The 20,762-nt window shown below is 42.9% G+C and overlaps 1 protein-coding gene across 1 annotated transcript in view; it reads left to right on the forward strand.

Moving 5' to 3' along the window:
* raver2 (ribonucleoprotein, PTB-binding 2) overlaps positions 1-20,762 on the forward strand; it is a 94,537-nt gene that overhangs the window by 9,619 nt on the left and 64,156 nt on the right. Inside the window, exon 2 of the mRNA XM_027147427.2 lies at positions 13,477-13,543. Within this exon, the coding sequence (XP_027003228.2) occupies positions 13,477-13,543 (67 nt within the window). The remainder of the gene's footprint in view (positions 1-13,476; positions 13,544-20,762) is intronic.

The raw sequence follows: 20,762 nt of genomic DNA on the forward strand, positions 1-20,762 counted from the left end.
GGGATATTCTGACCTTCTTTGCAAATCCTCTCAAGCTTGGTCAGGTTGGATAGGATCGTCGGAGGCCATTCGGCTTTTCCTTACCCCTGACCAGTATTTCAGTCCCTGCTGCTTACTGTTGGGCTTCACTGTATCCCATGCTTCACTGTTGGGATAGTACTGGGCACATAATGAGTGGTGCCTAGTTTCCTCCAGACATAACGTTTAGAAATGAGGCCAAACAGTTCAATATTGGTTTAATCACACCAGAGAATCTTGTTTCTCACAGTCTGAAGAGAGTTCTTTAGGTGTTTTTTTTGTTTGTTTTTTGTTTTTTTTGCAAACTCCAAGAGGTCTTCCATGTGTTTTTCACTCTGCCAAATCCCAGATTGGTGGAGGTCTGCAGTGATGGTTGTCCTTCCGGAACTTCGTCCCATCTCCACACACTAGAGAACTAAATTTCAAATGTTGCTGCAAAGGGTCTGAAAACTTATGTGATATTTCAGTTTTGACTTTTTCATACATTTGCAGACATTTCTAGAATTCTAGTTTTCTCATTATGGGGTAATGAGTACAGATTAATGAGAATAAAATAAATTTGAAAATAGTGAAGGAGGTCTGAACACTTTATGAATGCACTGTAGATTTAAGAGTAAACATCTGTATGTTGGATAATCTCAGTCTAAAGCAGTTAGCACTGCATATAACTCATTTAAAAGGAAGTGCTTTGTTTACCTGTTCATTGTGAGCTGCCATGTTGATTTGATGTCTCTTGAACTTAGGGTTAAAGAAACCACCTCGAGTAGGAATTGATAGTTGATGTATTTTCTTTGTTTTTCCTAGTTAGAGGTCAGAGATTAAAAATGACATTCAGACAAATGCAGTATAAAATATTCAACAACTGTCCTTAATCTTCCTTTATAATAAATAAAATACTATTAAATGGGAGCTTTAGTTAACAGGCTTGTAGGACTTCCCCCTCGGAGAGTGAAGTGTTGTGCTGAAAGTATTTTAAGATCTTCCAGACCCACAACATATCTGGAACCTAGGCACAAGACAGAACTACAGACTTTTGTTTGTTTTTAATGCTTTCTTTACTCCATTTATCAAGACAGAAGTTCCTACAATCTGCAGACCACAGCATATTCAACACATTTAAGAAAAAAAATTAACAAATCTCATTACTGGCTGCTTATCCTTCATATTAATTTCACATATAATATGTTCCAAACACAAGCCATTAGGTTACTGTCGTAACCCCGGTTCTCTGAAACATCGAGTGGAGAGATCCACCTATGGGAAGGGCATTCGTTCCTGACCTCTACAGAAGCATCCAATTGCACCAAGTCTGGCTTGACAGACAGGAGCACGTGCCAAAGGCAGGTAAGGTAATGCCCCTTACCCGAGTGCATAATGCACCTGCACGACCTGCCTTTCCTCAGTGTACATATTCGCTTCTCGTGCAGCAAGCGGGGCAAACATGGCGGATCTCTCCACTCGATGTTTCAGAGAACCGGGGTTACGACAGTAACCTAATGTTCTCTTTCATCATCTCGTGTTCGAGATCCACCTATGGGAGATATAGACAACTCCCCGGTTGCCCAATACACTCACAGCAAGTCCCTGTAAGCCAGAGGACGGCCAAAAAGGTGGTGCTCGGCACGTCACCAAGCAGCAGACATAACATACTGCGTGGGCAAAAAGCTCAGCCAAAGGGAAACACAGCATGTGGCAACATACATGTTAAAACCCCATGTGGCTACGAAGAGCCCACACTCAAGACCGTATGAGCCACCATGGTACGGGTAACATCAAGCCGATAGTGCCTGACAAAGGTGTGCGGAGAGGACCAGCTCGCCGCGGCACAAATGTCCTGCAAGGGAACTCCCCCAAACAGAGCCCACGAATCAGCCAAGCCTCTAGTGGAGTGAGCTCTAAGGCCACCTGGATGCTGCACGCCCCTAGACTCATACGCTAAGCAGATGGCTTCTACAATCCAGTGAGAGAGAGGTGTTGCTTAGAGATGGGTTTCCCGTGTTCGGCGGGGCCCAAGAGATGAAGAGCTGATCGCTCCCCCGAAAAGAGCTCGTCCTGTCCATGTACGCCAGTAGGGTACGTACAGGGCACAAAGCATTCAACCTCTGGTCCTCCGCAGAAGAAAAAGGAGGAGGGTGAAAAGCGGAGAGCTCAATCACACCACCAGTGAAGGCTGGAAAGCACTTAGGCATGAAGGTCGGGTTAGGCTTAAGCCAAACCTTATCCCCGCTGAGCAAGAATTTGGTGAACCGAGGAATGAACCGGGAGCGCATGCAAATCACTGACACGTTTGGCGGAAGCCAAAGCCAGGAGCAGGGCCCTCTTAAAGGACAGCAACCTGAGGGAAATATCCCCCAGGAGCTCAAAAGGCTCTTGGGCCAACATCTCCAGCACCATGGAGAGATCCCAATCCGGGACCACACTCCTGGTGACCGGCAGGGAGCGCGCGCCCCTCATAAATCTACGGATAAGGGGGTGCTTCCCCACCTTAGCATCGCTGAAACCGGCGTGACATGCAGCGATAGCCGCCAAATAGACCTTATTCGTCGAAAGGTCCTGCCACGATCGATAAGGCCCTGTAAAAAACCCAGAATATCAGTGACTGAGCACAGATACGAGACAAGCTGGTGCTCCTCGCACCACGCCTCAAACACATGCCATTTGCAATCATAGAGAGAGCGTGTGGAAGGGGCCCTGGCACTCTGAATTGTGGCTCCCCACCCTGTCAAGGAGGCATCCGTTCTGACCACTTTCCGCATCATGACCGCCCCGAGAGCGGTCCCATGTGCGTCAAACTTCGCAGCTCTCCAATGGCGCAGCGTGGCCATGCACACGCACGTCACCAAGACAAAGCGGCAAAGATCGTGCAACGGGCTGAGATGAAGGGACAAAATCCACTTCATGAAACCCCTCATTCTCAGAAGACCTAGAGGCAAGACATGGACAGCCGAAGCCATAAGACCCTGTAGTCTGAGACATGTGCGATACTGTATCCGCACCCCTTCCCCGAACCGCGATAGACAGTTCATGAATGAAGAGATGCGCCCCCGCACGAGGCACACGCGCCTCGTGACGGAATTCAGCTCCAGCCCCAAAAATATGACTTCCTGAGCGGGAGTGAAATTGCTCTTTCACACATTGACTCTGAAACCGAGCGCAGCGATGTGTGAGAGCACACGGGCAGTGTTTTGAATTACATTCTCTCTCGAATCGGCTATAATAAGCCAATCGTCTATGTAAGTCAGGATCTTGAGACCCGCTACTCTCAGCGGCGCAAGTCCTGCCTCCACACACAGACAGAACGTCTCAGCGTGAGCCCAAACGGAAGGACTGTGAATTCATAACAAAGGCCTGGTAGGCGAAACGAAGGAATTTTTTGTGTGGAGGATAGCTGCTTATGTGGAAAAAAGCATCGCTCAGATCGATCGAGCAAAACCAATCATTCCGCTTTATCGAACGTAGGAGAGAGCCGTGTGTTAACATTTGAAGTTGTATTTCCGTAAATGTTTGTTCAACACTCTGAGATCCATAGGACGGAGAGCTCAGTCCTTTTTCGGGACCAGTAAATAACGAGAATAAAACCCCTGATTGCTTAGATGCAAGCGTACAACTCGAATCGCTCCCTTTTCGAGATGAGATCTGGTCTTCCAGAATGTGGGCGGAGCCCTGGTCCGTGTGGGACCAGACCACTCCGTTGAACCGCGGGGGTGATTGGACAAACTGAAGTCTGTAACCCCTTGTGACTGTGTGAATCACCCAGTCGGGGGCCTAGACAGACAGCCAGGCTGTCACGTGACTCCTGAGCGCCCCTACACTTCGGCGGGACACCGGTGGCGTGACGGTGCCCTCCAGTGGCCAAACCAGAGAAGTTTCCATCATTTTTTTTGTGAAAAACTTGGGCCATAGCCTTTAGTGAACATGTGAGAGTTGTGTAGAGTGGGGTGTTTGGTGACACTGCTTCTGCACTCAATCCCACAACTGTCCTCACTGGGACTGGGGAACGGTGAGGCCTGTGTGGAACAAAGGATGACCCTCGCCAGCGAGGGGGGCTGACCTCGCCGAAGGAGACCCTCCGTCTCTTGGACGGGTGAACCTGGAGGGTAGAACAGGTGTCTGGAGGGCTGGGCGGACTGAACACGGACTGAAGACCCCCAGAGGCCGAATATCAGGCCGGCCGCTTACGTTTCGGAACAGAGGGAGCGGGGATAGGAGGCTTCCGAGCCGCGGCGAAAGACATCTTACCCCAGGGCCTATCAGGGGGTGGAGAGGGCCCGGCCTGCTGAGCCTGTGGTTTCCCACGGGGTTTGTTGGACCTGCCAGCATAGTGGGACTGTTGTCCCGCAGCAGGAGCGTTAGGCGGCCACCCAGATGGCGTCTGGCGTGGCGCCAGCTTCCTAGGAAGACACAGTTTGAAGGCCTCATCCTCCTTCTTCTTATCAACACTACGCTGCTGCATCAGCACAACGGCTTGGCCGAAAAGAGCTTGACTTGGTTCAACTGGCGCCCCAGCGATGCGACGCTTCTCACTATCGGGGAAGCGCACATTCTCCGACCACCGACAAAGCCATAGAGCGCCCGCTAGCTTGGACAGCCTGACGGCATTGCGGAGGACGAGGTCATTGACCGTGATGATCTCCTTCTAGAGATCGGGGGATGGCGACACACTCTCTAGCTGCTGGCCCAAATCAAGCAGGAGTTCAGCCTGATACGTGGACAACAGCGAGGAGACATTGAGAGATCAAATGGAAAGAGCTGAGGCTTTATATGATGCCTGATGGATTGATGCGGAGAAACGGGCTTGGGTGGGGCGAGCAGCCCGCCCTGGGATGGGTTAAGGTGTCTGGCGATGGAAGGCTCGATCACGGGGGGATCGCCCATGCCCAGACCCGCCATATCCTTCACCTCAAGCACCGCGTGACCGTGTTTTAGATCAAGCGGATCTTCCCAGCAACATGCAGGGAGGACAGGCAGGAGCTGCTTCCTCGGGCCGGCAGGAGGCCCCAGAAGCTTACCGTCATACACATCCCTCTCCTGCTCCGAAGCATTCGATATTGAGGCGTGCGGCAGCACGTTTGCAAAGCTCCAACAGCACCGATTGAGGTGGGGCGGGGGGAGCCTGAGGGGCCGTGGAAGACGGGATGGCTTCCTCGTCATCCGAGCCCTCGAGAATGCCCGCCTCGGCCTCATACCCGGAACCTGTCGGTCAGTCGTCTGCCGGTAGTAAATCCTCAAACGGGGAAGGACACATGTCGGCCCAGTCAGAGGAAGCTCTTTTTTTTCCGAGTCGGACAGCTCGAAGTTGACACACTGGGAAGTGGCCGTCTTGAGCCTGCGACACAGGAGCTTTTTCGGGAGCGCCAAGCAATGGCTACAGTTCTCTGGCAGATCAATAGCCTCTTGCGCATGCTTGAGACCCGTGCAGATAACACAGAAGAGATGGGAATCCCTCGTGACGAAAAGCGGACCGCACAAAGCCGGGCAGGCTTGCGATAGGTTGTCCACCAGAGTAGCCGGAGCCGCTTTGGAGAGCGCCATTGGAAGGGAAAAAAAGGCAAAAAAGCAGGCGGGCAGCCTACAGAAAAAAAGGGGGTGCGAGCGTGGGCGGCTCACGAAGCTAACCTGGCTGAGGACGAGCACGTCCGGTGGAGGCTGATCAAGCGATATGTCCTCCTAAAGACAAAGTGCAGTCCAAAAAAAAAAACTCCTACTGTGAGGTAGGAGTAGAAGTCACGAGAAGCGAAAGTGAACTGAGGAAAGGCAGCGCGTGCAGGTGCATTATGCACTTGGGTAAGGGGCGTTACCTTACCTGCCTTTGGCACGCGCTCTTGTCTGTCAAGCCAGACTTGGTGCAATTGGATGCTTCTGTAGAGGTCAGGAATGGATGCCATTCGCATAGGTGGATCTCGAACACTAGATGATGAAAGAGAACCACAGGTAGAATGTGTGTGTGTGAAAAAACATCCTGAACACAGCAGTGTTAAATTCTCGAATCCGATTGGTCGGAAGATGTGATTGTTTCTATTGTAACTTACACAAGCATTTATAGAACAGCTGCTCTGCATCAACAGATTAAAAATGACTGGTGCAGTTATTGATGATGTGGAGTTTTTTGTAAGGAAATGTGGAAGCTTAGTGGTTAAGGTGAAGGTTTGAGTTTGAATCTCAGGTCAGCCAAGATGCTTCTGCTGGGCACCAATGCCTTTAACCCTCAGTTGTTCAGTTGTATAACATGAGATACAGTGCAATTTGCTTTGGTTAAGGGCATTTGGTAAATGCTGTAAATGTTTGCTTTTTTTATCCTCATAGTGAATGGTTTTGTGGTTTCTTGGTAAGAGAGAGGCAATAGATATCTCTATAGATGTGTCTCGGTGAGACAACAAATGTATATTTATACTGTATAGATAAAGTACTGCCCAATTTTGCTGGTGTTCCACAACATAAATGTGTAACTATAAACTGATAAAGAATTATGGGTCGTATTATTAATATATAAATTGTGTTGCTGTTGACAAATTGCTGTGGTGTAAAAGGAATAAAACACTCTAGGAAAATTATCAACAATATTCATTCTTTCATTTTCTACCGCTTATCCGAACTACCTTGGGTCACGGGGAGCCTCAGGCGTCATCAGGCATCAAGGCAGGATACACCCTGGACGGAGTGCCAACCCATCGCAGGGCAATGTCAAGAATATGTTTTTGGAAACATTTTGTTTTTTTGGAAAACATCAACAATAAAGTGCGGGTGGCTCAAGTGGTTAAGGCTCTGGGTTTTTGAACAGAGGATCAGGGTTCAAGCCCCAGCATTGCCAAGCTGCCACTGTTGGGCCCTTGAGCAAGGCCCTTAACCCTCACTACTCCAGGGACGCTCTGTCATGGCTGACCCTGCGCTCTGACCCCAACCTCCAAAGTTGGGATACGTGAAGAAAGAATTTCACTGTGCTGTAATGACTATTTGACATACATACAGAGTACGACATGCAGTGAAATGCTTTTTATGTCCGTCATTCTCTGTATGTATGTGTATGTGACAAATAATATTTGATTTGAAAATATTTGATTTGATTGAAATAAAGCCTTCTTCTTCCAGGGTAGTTGTGCTTTAAAATGTGATTATTTTCCTAGGATTATAGAACAAAGGTTTAGGAAGGAATTTTATTTTTTTATTTTTTTGTGGTGTTACCTGGGAACAGTTTGCTTGCAAAGGAATACAATGAAGTTTGACAGCTTTAAAGATTCCCAGTGAAGGCTCCGATTCCCCTTTTGGTCTGTAACGGTGCTTTTTCACCTGAGTGCATGTTTTTCTTGATGTCTGGATGCATTGTAGTACATTTAATCTGAAGAGAAATGGAGAGTGGGTGTGCATATTAGAGCTATGTTCTGAAAGCAAACGGGATGCGCTTAAATCTGGATGGAGAGAGTTGCACCGGTCATGTTTATAGTGCCAGTTCTGTAATATGAGGCCAGTGGGGTGAAAGTGGAGAAATAGAATGTCAGAGCATCAAACAGAGAGTTTTTATCTTTAATCTGCACAGGAAAAACTACAGAGAGTAACAGAAATTCCAGACAGAACCCTAAGGCAAATTTCCACCTAGTGCCATGTGTCTGATTGGGATATGACTGTCTTGACAGCTGATATAAAGCATGCAGCATTTCAGCCAGGAGCCCGATATTTACGCTAGTCACTCTCAGTCTACTGGAAACTACAGACATCTCTGTTTTACCTCTGATACTAAAACGCACAGTGGATATGACAGCAGCGTCTGCTGTCTGTCCTTAAATGGTAGTAGGATGGAATTGCGTGTGTGTGTGTGTGTGTGTGTGTGTGTGTGTGTGTGTGTGTGTGTGTGTGTGTGTGTGTGTGTGTGTAAGATAAAGATCCGTAACACACAGTGGACTCTGTGTTTGATGGACTTCGGTTTACACTGATTTACATAATTTACATATCTACAGTCCTGACATTTTAACGTATGAGCGTCTGAGCCCTGCACTAATAGAGACTTTGTGTGTGTATTGGGGGCGTCGGGGCTACCAGATGTAGAGAAGAGCATTCTGAATAGCAAACACTTGGAACAACCTGGTAATTAAAGTGAAAGTCTCACTGCTTTACGTTTTAATTGTGTGTTAAAAGCTTGACGGCGGTTAAGTCAAGACCTTCCACATGTTTGCCACCAACCTTGTGCACTCATCCCTTTCTCTCTCTCTCTCTCACTCATACACACACACACACGCACACACACGCACACACCTTCACTGAAGATGTCGCTTCAGCTACCAAATTCGTAAGTCAAAGTGTGTTTCAAATGGTTTGGTTTTCATTTCTTTTTCAAAGCATTCGACATCAGCAACATTATTTAATTTATATTTAATCCGTTTTCAAAAGCTCTTTCATGCCTTTAAGTCAATTTGACCAGCATTGTTTGGCGTCCTAATTTATACTAAACCTCAACTGAAATGCACTTTTTTAAATCTTCATTCAAATAAATTTATCTCCTGTACATTATATACACCATAAATACCTACATCATGTTGTATAGTACACCAACACTCTTTACACACGTTCCTCAGCGATTATTTTATACTAATCCTAATTTATACAGCATCTCAGAGAGTTTCCTGTAAACAGAAACACAACTTTAGATCTTTTCACCCTTTAAGTATTCAGACTGAATGACAAGTTTGAAGACACCTGTGATGCTAATTACAGGACACACTTTAGTTTAACATGTCCCTATGGTCAAATTATTTTCAGTCTTTTCTAATTCTACCATCGTTTTTATCCATCGGTTTCATTCATTTCATTTTTTAAATGCTTCTGTTGATCCGCAATTCAAAAGCAATGCATGATTTTTATGAGTCAGTTTTTAGTACATTTTAATTTATTATTACTTTTGTCAGTTTCATGTAATTTCACTGACCATTGTGGGTTTTTCTTTCTTTAATGGAAGGGTGCTAATTTTTGTGTATGGGCATGTTTGAGTAAACATTTGAAATTAGATATGCTGACTATACTTTTACAATTTAACATAACATTTTGTGTACCGAGAGATTCTTTATAACAAAACGAACAGAACAACATTAACCACAATCTTGTTTTGGTATTATTGTTGCTATGGTAACAGCGTGCACAAGGACGTGCATGGTGAATTTATAGCATTTAAAAAAAAAAAAATTCAGTGTCAGTGCTTTGTAAAAGAGGTAACTTTATGTAATGATTTGCCGATTGAGCAAAGTCTCTCAAGGAGGAGTTTAGTTTTTTCTGTAACGTGATGTCACAACCAGAGGAGGAAGGAGACAGACCCGTATGCAGGATAGCTTCAAATGAAAGGGGTTTAATAAATAATGAAGACAAAGACATAAAAGACGATAACTGAAACAATACAAATGACGACACTTAACAACGACTAGACATGACGAAGGGGTAAACGTAACTAATGATTCCACGCTGACGGGGGGAGCAAGGAACATGGCGAAGGCAGATGGGGGAGCGAGGAACAAGGCAAAGGCAGATGGGGGAGCGAGGAACAAGGCAAAGGCAGATGGGGGAGCAAGGCACACGGCGAGGCCGGTGGGGGGAGCAAGGCACACGGCGAGGTAGGTGTGGGGGGAGCAAGGCACACGGCGGCACAGCCAGTGAGGGCTGAGCAACGTCCACAGCCGAGCAGAGGGGCCGAACGACGTCCACAGCCGAGCAGAGGGGCCGAACGACGTCCATAGCCGAGCTGAAGGGCCGAGCGACATCCACAGCCGAGCTGAAGGGCCGAGTGACGTCTACAGCCTAGCTGAAGGGCCGAGCGACATCCACAGCCGAGCTGAAGGGCCACGCATAACCCCCAACGCACCGCTGCCAGATCCACGTCCTGATGACCAGAATAGAAGGGTGGGAGGGTGGGAAAGATCCTTTGCCCTGGGCCTGCAGAACCCCCCGCGGAAGAAGTGAAGCGACGTCTTCCTCGGCACGGAACTGGAAGTGGAGCGATGTCCTTCACCGAAAAAAATGCGGGGCGATGCCGCAGGGCACCAAAAAAAAAATAAAAAAGGCAAAAATGGTATGGTGACATCCTCCGCGAAGGAAGTGAGGCGACGACCGCTTCGGACGGAACCGAAAGTGGAGCGGCGTCCCTCACCGGAAAAGATGCGGAGCGATGTCACCGAAAAAAGAAAAAAGGGTCAGAAGGACTGCCGGAACAGTCCAGGGGAAGATGAAAAAAAAAGCCGGTCCGAGCTGGAAGCTATTCAGCTGGGTCTCAGTTCTTGGGCGGAATCATTCTGTCACAACCAGAGGAGGAAGGAGACAGACCCGTATGCAGGATAGCTTCAAATGAAAGGGGTTTAATAAATAATGAAGACAAAGACATAAAAGACGATAACTGACACAATACAAATGACGACACTTAACAACGACTAGACATGACGAAGGGGTAAACGTAACTAATGATTCCGCCCTGCACTCGGCAACGCGGCTCACTTAAATATAAAAGACACGATGACCCAATAAGGATCAGGTGTGGAGACAGGGAGGGGCAGACGAAGGCGGGGCAGACATGTGACGAGGAAAATAAACAAAAGGCACGTGGCCAAAAGTCCGGGCTGAGTCCTGACACGTGACTAGATGATTTTTATTTTATTTTATTTTAATTTTTTTTTATACTAAATTCCTAGAAAAAAAATGAGAGGCATGTGACAAGGCACATCAAAACATTTCATGTACTTTTTTAATAAATAAAAACGTTCAATAGTTGCTATGATACTCGTAATAACACTTTCCAGTGTTTATAACACTTTATAATCCCAAGCCTCAGTGTCACGCAAATGAGAATGAGGTTCACTTTTGTGTCTGGTTCCTCTCAAGGTTTCTTCTGTTACCATCTAAGGGGGTTTTTCCTCACCACAATCACCTCAGTCACCTCAGGCTTGTTCATTGGGTATAAATACAAATACATTTAAATATAAGTCTAATATTAATCGTGAATCAATGTATAAATCTTTGTATAATGTTAACCTTTTTGTACTTTTTGCAATATTTCTTATGTTCTGCAAAGATGCTTTAGGACAATGTCCTTTGTAAAAAGCTCTATACAAATACATTTGAATTAAAATTTGAATTGAATTGATGTGTGACATAGAAACCTTATATCATATATTGTTCTGGATCCATCTTAATGTCCGTTAGCCACAGCTGCAGAAGAGGATGACCCCACAGAGACAGCCTGAAGATACATGAGATTACTGTGGATGATAGCACTCAGAAACCGCAAAGATGTTGTCGGACTGCAATACCGATACGAAACGATTTGCACTCAAGTTTCCATCAGTGAACGGTTTAGAACTTGAGTAACAGGAGACTTCATGTTAAAACTAGAATGAATCTTTGACCATATAATACACACTTTATAAATAACTTAAGGACATTATTTACAATCTCACTCGCTGTTAAAAACACAGTTCTAGGAAAGCATTAGGTTTGTATGTAATATGTGTTTATTCATTCAATGTTGTTAGTTTGCTGATGTAATTATTTTGCTTTGCTTTAGGTTTGTATCACTGTTATATTAGCAGTGTGCAAGTTGTATAAGTGATGTGGTTTTATTGCTCTTCCAGTATGATTAAATAAAATTTTAAGGAGGGAAGCAAAAGCCCAGCTGCATTAACACATATAATCGTCATTATTATTTTAGGTTTTATTATTTGTATTATTAGTCGCATTAATATTTGATACACATTTTTTCATATGTCCAATCGAAATCTGTTTGTTTTTGCTAAAATGCAAAAATTTTGATGCAAAAAAAAAATGCAATTTTAATTATTTTCCATTATCAGTGTTTACTTTACAAATTTCTAGTTCATGATTTTGTTTGTACATTATGTGCTCTTGTTAGGAAGATCAGTGTTGAAGTATGTTATGACATCTTTAAATAAATAGCCTTGACTTTTTAGGGGGATGTTTTTAGGAAATGCGTTTTATAGTACAAAGTTTGTGCACCTCAGATCATCTCAATCATATGTGCTTGTTGAACATGTCATCACAGTCCAGATGTAGTCTCTCTTTACTGTTCTAATAAACTCTGCTCATTAAGGAAGGCTTTCTACTAAATGTTGGAGCATGGCTGGTGTTAGTGAGGAGGTCTGGGGTGCAGTCGGTGTTCCACTTTATCCCAAAGGTGTTCAGTGGGTTTAGGTCAGAGCTCTGTGCCGGACACTTGAGTTCTTCCACATGAAATTTAACACACCGTGGCTTCATGGAGCTCACACATAGGCACTGTCTGGAAGGCTGGAACATATCTCAGTTTCTTAGTTCCAGGGAAGAGAAACTGTAATGCTACAGTCAATAAAGACATCCTGAACAATTGTGTGCTTCCAACAGTTTGGAGAAGAAACTTACTGTATGATGTAGTATGTTGGTCAGGTGTCCAAATTTTTTTGTTTCTACAGTGATGCCTCGAGATACGAGTGCATTGACATACGAATTTTTTGAGATACGAGCTGTGATTCGACCAAATTTTTGTCTTGATATATGAGCAACTTTTTGAGATACGAGCATCCGAGCCGCCGCCGTAACAACCACGTGTGCTCTGAAAATAGAACAGACCCGTATAACAGAACCACTAATCATGCATACTGTAGTATTAGATATGCTCGCTTACGCTTTTTTGGAAAGTAATAAATAATTAGAGAGAGAGGGGGAGACAGAGAAAAATATGTGGAGATTTATTACGTAAACTGGTACAAGGAACACGGGTTCCGGCATGGTGGAGTCGGGGTTGGAGGAGGGAGTTTAGATCGCGTCAGCAGCGAAGCGCTAGAGCGGCTCTATGAATGGGAATTTAAATTGTCGGGTAATATGGATGTCGTAACCAGATTGGTGCGCGTCGTGGACAGCTGATTAACAGCTGATGCACGCTTGACGACATGGCCTGCCAGAACTAATGCGATGCTTGATTTAAGTTCGTTAATTTTAGTGAAGTTTAGTTAAGTTCCATTTAAGTGTAAAGTAGCATTAAGAGTGTACAGCAGCGAGTAAGTGAACGAAAGTGAAAGTGTAATTCCTCCTAACTCCTCCGCCTGTTTACTCCTCCCACAACCTCCGTGCGCATCTTCCGTAAAGTAAAACCAGTTTATTTTTTTAACATTCTCTTTTATTACTATATGTTTTTATACAATATTTGTCATTTATAAATACAGGTACTGCACATTTTTCATATTCAAAACACATAAACAAAACAACTGCAGTGGAATTTTGCGAGCTGGAACGGATTAATGGGATTTCAATTAATTTAAACGGGGAAAATTGTTTTGAGATACGAGCAATTTGAGATGCGAGCGATTTAAACTCGTATCTCGAGACATCACTATATAGTTTATATAAAATCATAAACCCAGATTAAGGGCTGTGTTTTACATCTTAATTGCTGTTGTTAGAACTATTTTAACACTGCAATCTTTCTGATCTATATTTCTGCAGGAAGTGCATGATATTCTACGTGAGTACGAGCTCAAGTACTGCTTTGTGGACCGGAATAAAGGCACAGGTAATTGCCCTTCTTCATCCTACAGCTCTCATGCTACTAATGGATCTCGCTGAAACCTTTCCATCTCAGACGTAAAAACACTCGCCAATACAAACCTCTCTGCCCACACTGTCTGATTTGCCACACTTACCTGGTCGTTTAAGAGACCCCCACTTAGAAGGAGTGATTAATGACAGATGCTTCAGCTCCCTGTCATGCAGAACTTTAATAATAGCAGGTGACTCAGAACTGGGGTTTGGAACCTGAAGTTTTGCTCTTGTGTCATGTGTGTATTACAGTGCCCTCATTATTTCTGTCAGCTTATTTTTCCTTTTTATTATACAGATATAAAGGAACGTTTATGGCCACTGGAAGGTGTTAGGTATATATTTCAAACTAGACATGATAAGAATGGGTTATGAGAGAGAAACCTGATATACAGCAGACTAGGGGTGTTAGTTATGTACATGTTAACAGCATTAGGTAGTCTAAGCTGTTACGGTTCAGTGGTATCACTGTATTAATCAAACATGCAAAAATACAAAAAATACTAAAGAAAACGACACCCTATATATACAGTATATATACGGTACTGTGCAAAAGTTTTAGGCAGGTGTGAAAAAAATGCTGTAAACAAAGAATGCTTTCAAAAATGGCTGTGTTAAACATTTATTTTCATAAATGAACAAAATGCAGTGAATGAACAAAAGAGAAATCTAAATCAAATTAATACTTGGTGTGACCAGCCTTTGCCTTCAAAACAGCAGCAATTCTTCTAGGTACACCTGCACACTTTTTGAAGGAACTCGGCCGGTAGGTCGTTCCAAACATCTTGGAGAACTAACCACAGATCTTCTGTGGATGTAGGCTTTCTCACATCCTTCTGTCTTTTCATGTAATCCCAGACACACTGGATGATGTTGAGATAAGGGCTCTGTGGGGGATGTGCCATCACTTCATGCTGGTTTGAAGGCAAAAGGTAGTAACACCAAATATTGATTTAATTTAGATTTTTCTTTTGTGTGCTAACTTTGAATTTTGTAAATTGACAGAAATAAACACATTATTTATATTTCTGAAAGCATTCTTTGTTTACAGCATTTTTTCACACCTGCCTAAAACTTTTGCACAGTACTGTATATATATATAATATGTGTGTATTTATTACATATACATATAGACACAAGCAGTTAGTAATATATAACAAGGCTGTGGGTAGTGATTATGTGCAGCTAACACTATATATAAGTACAATATATGCAAATATTAGACATACATTATGTTAGAGATATGTACATTGTATGTACACAGTACCCGGATTATCCATAATTAATAGATATATATCTCGAATATATACTACGAATCTAAATACATAGACATTTTGCAGAGTGTACAGTATAGTTTTGAGCTGCAGTATGATGACAGACAGTAAAACATCAGTAATGATGTAGTGTAGAGGTAAGCAGGGTAATGGATGTGGGGAAGAAGCTGGCCCTGAGCCTGCTGGTTCTTGTATCTGCTCCTGAAGGTAAGAGGTTGAACAGTGGGTGTATAGGACGAGTCCCTGACGATGTTGCATGTTCACAAAGATATCTTCTCTGCTACTGTTTTTATCAATATTCATTTTTTTAGGGCAGAAAATTCTGCAGTAAATTTACACTGTGTTAAGGAGGTCAAGACTAACGTTTACACTGTGTTAAGGAGGTCAAGACTAACATTGTTCAGTTTGTTTCCTTTTATCACGGTCTACATCTGAGTATAGTGATCTACATGTTAATCATTTAGTTTTAATCATACGGTTATACGCAATTTTCAGAAATCAGCCAAGAAACACTTATACCGTAATTTTGTGTAAAAAATAAAGTTATGTTTAGTTCTGGTCAGCAGTTCTTCTGTGCACTTAACATCCATTTTTTTTGTATTGTATGTATGTTTTGTATGTTTATCTTACAAACATGCTTCAGGTTGGAAAAGATGTAGAAATGTAAGGTTTGAAAGAATAGCAGTTCTTAGTCAAAGGGTTTACAGTGCACTATTTCCTCTGCATGGAGAAACAGATTTACTATAACAGGTGTCTAGATGGAGAGGGTTGCCATATGTTGTTGGGGCGGGAAAAAACTTGATTGTGTAAAGAAAAGCTGTGCGAATAGATGGTACTTATAGAAAGAAATTAAAATTTTGTGTTTTCAAAAATTAAGTTAATGCCCAGTCATGTCATACCGTGTGACATCGTGACGCTGAAAAAACCCTACAGCAGATACAGACCTTGCAGGAGAGCTAACTCAGATGAGCCAGATAAGCAGTGCTCGCATGGCAACCTGTGCTTTAAACAGCTCTGAAATATCAGCGGGTCATAAAATCCTCAGATATGTAGCAGGCTATCCTGCTCTCTAATTGGTCATGTATGGGTATAAAGGTGAAACCCTGTGATCTCACCCTTCATCCTCTCCTGGATTTCGTTGCTTGTCACCTCCACCCTTCACCACTGGTGCCTAGAATTCCTGTCAGAAAATCCGAGCCAGGTCTGATGATTCTTTTTTCTCGTCTTATTGAAGCTGATTTATAATCTTGATAGGGTTCAAAGGTTAGATCAGCTAGCAAGAGGAAGCGAAGCGTACAAACTGTTTCAGCCTTACCAACTTGTGTTAGAGCAAAGAATGAGAGTTGAATGGAGAGTGATATCGGACTTAGGATAGAGAATTGAGAGAGGACTGAGTGTCTCATGAGGGCAGAATGACAGGCAGGGACACAAAGATATCTTGGAGAGCAAGAGGCTATGCCTGTTTATAGCTGAAAGTGAGCTCTGATACTCACAAAACTGTTTGGCAGAAGTGAGGGAATTCCTCCTCCTCCTCCTCCTCCTCTCCTCATGTCATTGTTACGGGGCACGGTTTCGTGAAAGACCTTCAGCTGAAAACATCCAATCTGCCAAAGCCTGCCAACGATGAACTGCCTTTCAAATTAAAAATAGTGACAATGCAGGCTCTTATTTCAGACAGTCAGACTTGAGCTCAGTTTGTTAACTGACCTCAGAGTTATCCAGCTTGGAGTTTACTGTCTATCACAGTTTGCCTTGCTGCTAATACAAGATTCGTCTAACTGAAGCTTTCAAAAATCCACTGTTTAATGCATGTTACATTCTGTATGTTGCAGCAACTTAGGGGCTTTTTACACCTGGTCACTTCATGTGTTTTCTGTGATCAGATAGCTATCCGATCGTAAAAAGACCAGGTCTAAATGCCCTCCGAAACGGTTTCGAGATGGATATAAATCCGATCGCTCAAACCACGTCAGGAGGTGGTCTGGGACACATTTCAGATGAAACTGGACAGGTGTAAATGCATGTGGTTGCACATACGTCAGCGCTATACTCCTCCCAAATGGAAGTACGTCACTCGCAGGTGACTCGCGAGTCATGCATCGCGCCAGAGACAAATATGTTTTCCCACCAGCGCTGGCTTCGATCTTTCACCCAGGTGTCTTGCTGGGTCTTAAAATGCACTGCTGCTGCCAGCGAAAATGCAGCAAACAGTAAATGCTAATTTTTGTAGCAACCGCATACACCAAAGCCTGTTCCATTTCAATTACCCCTGAAATGAGGTAAAATATATTTGCATTTTGGGCGGGAGTAAAAAGATCAGATTGATATCCGATTCACCGAGACGCATTTATGTGGCCTAATGTAAATGGAACAGTTTTAACAAATCAGATAGCTATCGGATCAGAGAAAACACATGAAGTGACCAGGTGTAAAAAGGCCCATAGTGATTTAAACAAATCTATACCTCTTGGTGACTGTAAGCACTAGTCTGAATCATGTGCTGAGAAGTGCTCACACTGGAGATGCCTTCCATAATGCAAACGTTTCAGCAACTACACTGTGTCAGAAATCTTTTTCTTTTTTTAACTTGGAAGCTTCCACAATGTAAGTTCCTGTATGTTGATAGTATAGATCAGGGGTCTCCAGTCTTATCTGCAAAGGGCCGGTGTGGGTACAGGTTTTCATTCCAACCATGCAGAAGCCACACCAGAGTCTACTAAAAGCCAAGAACAACTGATTAAACAGGTGGAATCAGGTGTGGCTTCTGCTTGGTTGGAATGAAAACCTACACCCACATCGGCCCTTTGCGGATAAGATTGGAGACCGCTGGTATAGATCAATAAGAACAGAATTAAAAACCATCCAGCTAATACAGAGCTGCATGTTATACAAAATTCACCACCTTCTGACCAATCAGAACTTGGAATTCGACAAGAAATGAACCTGGTCTGTACAAAATTATATTGTCCTTTTAAATTGCATTTGAGAACTGCTTTTGCAATTGTAGAATGCATAATTTTATGCCTAAGAAAGTGAAAAATGGTCCTATCAGTATGAAAATGGATGTAGCACAAGAACTGCTTATGGCTTTTGCAATGTATTGTCGTTGAAATTGTGGAATTGGTGAAGCATTGGTATTCATCTGTAATGAGCCATTGCACTGCAGAAATTTCTCGTGTAGCGTTTTGTGCTCGTAGGGTAGCGCGGCTGCTGCTTTCTGAAAAGACACTACAGAATGCGATACAGAGAGCCGTCTGCTCTGACTCATCACACCGAGGGAGTGTATATGTGTGTTGGGGTGGGGGGGTGGGGGTGGGATGCAGACTTTTAAATCTAAAACTTTCTCTAATCACTGCCTTTTTCCTGCTGACATATTTTAAAGGTTATGAATAAGTGCTGTACTGTGGGGGTTTGACTTCCAGTAGCAGATGAAGATGGAGTGAGTCATCTGAATTTGAGTGTATCTTGAAGGGAACATATAAAGGGATTTACTCCTAAGGTGCTGCTTACTCTTTTAATGGAAGGGGAAATAATAATCTCTGACCCTTGCGCAAAGTTTACTAAAGACATACATCAGCACATGCAGCTAATTTTAAGGGGTTGTTCACAATGTTCATCTTGCATTTGACCAGGAACAAGTTTTTATGGGGTTTTAGTACTGAAGAAAATGTGTATGTGTGTAACCGAGAGGAATCAGCGATGGCATTGGGAAGGTATGCATGGTGTTCTGGTCTGCTAATGGAATGACAGTAAATGTGGTGGGCATAAAAGTCAGAGCTGAACAGAAGAATATTTGTCTAAGCTCCGTTATCTGGTGCTGATCAACACAGCTTTATGCTCCATATAAAACACTCTGCAAATGATATTAAAAGCACTTTTTAATATTGCATTCGCTTTAAAAATATAAAGGGGTGTGTTGTAGTCTGTTCTGTTACTGTAATTAGCCTGGTGTAGTCAATAGGCAATTTTCTGCACTGTCAAGTAAGAGTTATGAATTCTGTATTTATATTTCACTGTATAATTTATCACTGCTTCATTCAGTTACGAAGGCACGAAGGTAATGTCAACTGTTGATGGGCTTTATATTGATTAACATGTATAAAAATGAACGTGTCTTATTAAAAGAGGTGGGAACAAGACATTATTTTCAAGTGACGAATGTAACATTCAAGACATGAAATACAACTTCCAAAATTATATTCCAAGTTAAGACTGATGAGTCCCAAATCACAACCCAGGTCAAGTCCCATGTTAAGTCCTAAGTGAGGTCCAGTCCCAAGTGGAGTCAAATCTAAAATCATGTTCCAGGTCAAGTCCCAGGTGTAGTCCCAGGTCAAGAAAGTAACGTCCCAATTCATGACTCAAGTTAAGTCCCAAGTTGAGTCTGAAGTCATCGAGCCAGACATTTTCATAGGCCATATTCTAGCTCATGTCCCATTCTTAAACTCAGAAATTAGGTTCAGATTTGAGTCCCAAGTTTGGCACAAGTCCCCGGCAATGTCAGTTGTCAGTGTTTCGTCAAGTGCGAAATCATTATGACTCAAGTCTAGCTCAATTCATTTGGAGCTGAAAGCTTTTGGCTTCAAAGTTATTTGGAAATAGAGTTTGCTGTGTAAAATCTACCTGAAATTTGAGTGACATTAAAACATTTTTCTCTACTTTTGAAAAATTTCTTTTCTTTTCTTCAGTTTCTCTGTGCTTGAGCGGTGCAAATGGTTATAGTTTTTTTTAACAGGTTTTGGACAGCTGTCATCACCCATAACTAAGCTTCTTATAACATTAAAGCTCCTTTATATATATAAAAAAAAAAAAAAAAAAAACACGGTGAAATGAAACACAAAACGAAACACACAGCTAAATGTTTTGTACCATATTTTTTTGTTTGTTTGTTTCTGGCTCTTAACAAGAAACAGTCGCGTTTATTAGACCACTCCAAGATCAATGCAGGTTTCCTGAATCCTGAGTAGCTAAAAGGAACTAGAAAGGAGTGTTGATACTTGTTTCCTCTTTCGATTGACGGTTTTATGGAGTACCAGTAGCTCAGTAACTACGACCAGCAAGTTATTCTGCAGTGTACTTAACCCTTGCTCTAAATCACTGGGATTTCTTTCAGCACCAAGCCTTGTGTTGGGGCTCATTGCACACTTGGGTTAGATAACGGCTGGTTCATGCTTAATTATTTCTAATGTGCCTTCTGGATCCTCTCATTTGTGGGCTATAATTGTTGATGTGACCATGAGGTATTAATATTAACTGTAATAGCATTCTATGTTAACAAGTTGTCATTAGCACCATGTACTGCATCTGTTATGCTGGCTAATTTAATGGTTAGCCTTGACATGTTGCAGTGTAACTAGCTGTGCAGTTGTTTTGAAGGTAATCTTGTGAAGCCAGATTGGTCGTGACTCAGATTTATTGTCAAGTTGTGCTCAAAAAAGACAGTGATTGCTTAGACAGCATCATGGGAAAATAGTGTGTGAATTATATAACACTGGTATTAGCATCAGGGAACTCATTAGATTTTATTGCTTATTTTATGTAATGTTTGGTGTCTAGTGGCTAGCTAGCAAGACAAGTTAACTAGCAAGCATTAGAGATATCCTGTCTCAGATATTAAATAAAAAATTGCACTGATCTAAGCTGTATTAATACGTTAATGTTGGCTTATATATTTAAATTATATTCAGCTTAATTTGATTTTATTTGCGTACCGTTTTTAACGATGGACAATGTCTCAAAGCAGCTTTACAGAACATAACATTTTTATGTAAATGTATTTAAATTTTTCCCTATTTGTCCTTATTTATCCCTAATTAGCAAGAGGCGACTGTGGCAAGGAAAAACTCCCTTAGATGGTAGAAACCTTGAGAGGAACCAGACTCAGAAGAGAACCCATCCTCATCTGGGTGATAACAAATG

Source organism: Tachysurus fulvidraco, chromosome 5, assembly GCF_022655615.1.
Source record: "Tachysurus fulvidraco isolate hzauxx_2018 chromosome 5, HZAU_PFXX_2.0, whole genome shotgun sequence".
In the NCBI taxonomy this organism is placed as follows: Eukaryota; Metazoa; Chordata; class Actinopteri; order Siluriformes; family Bagridae; genus Tachysurus; species Tachysurus fulvidraco.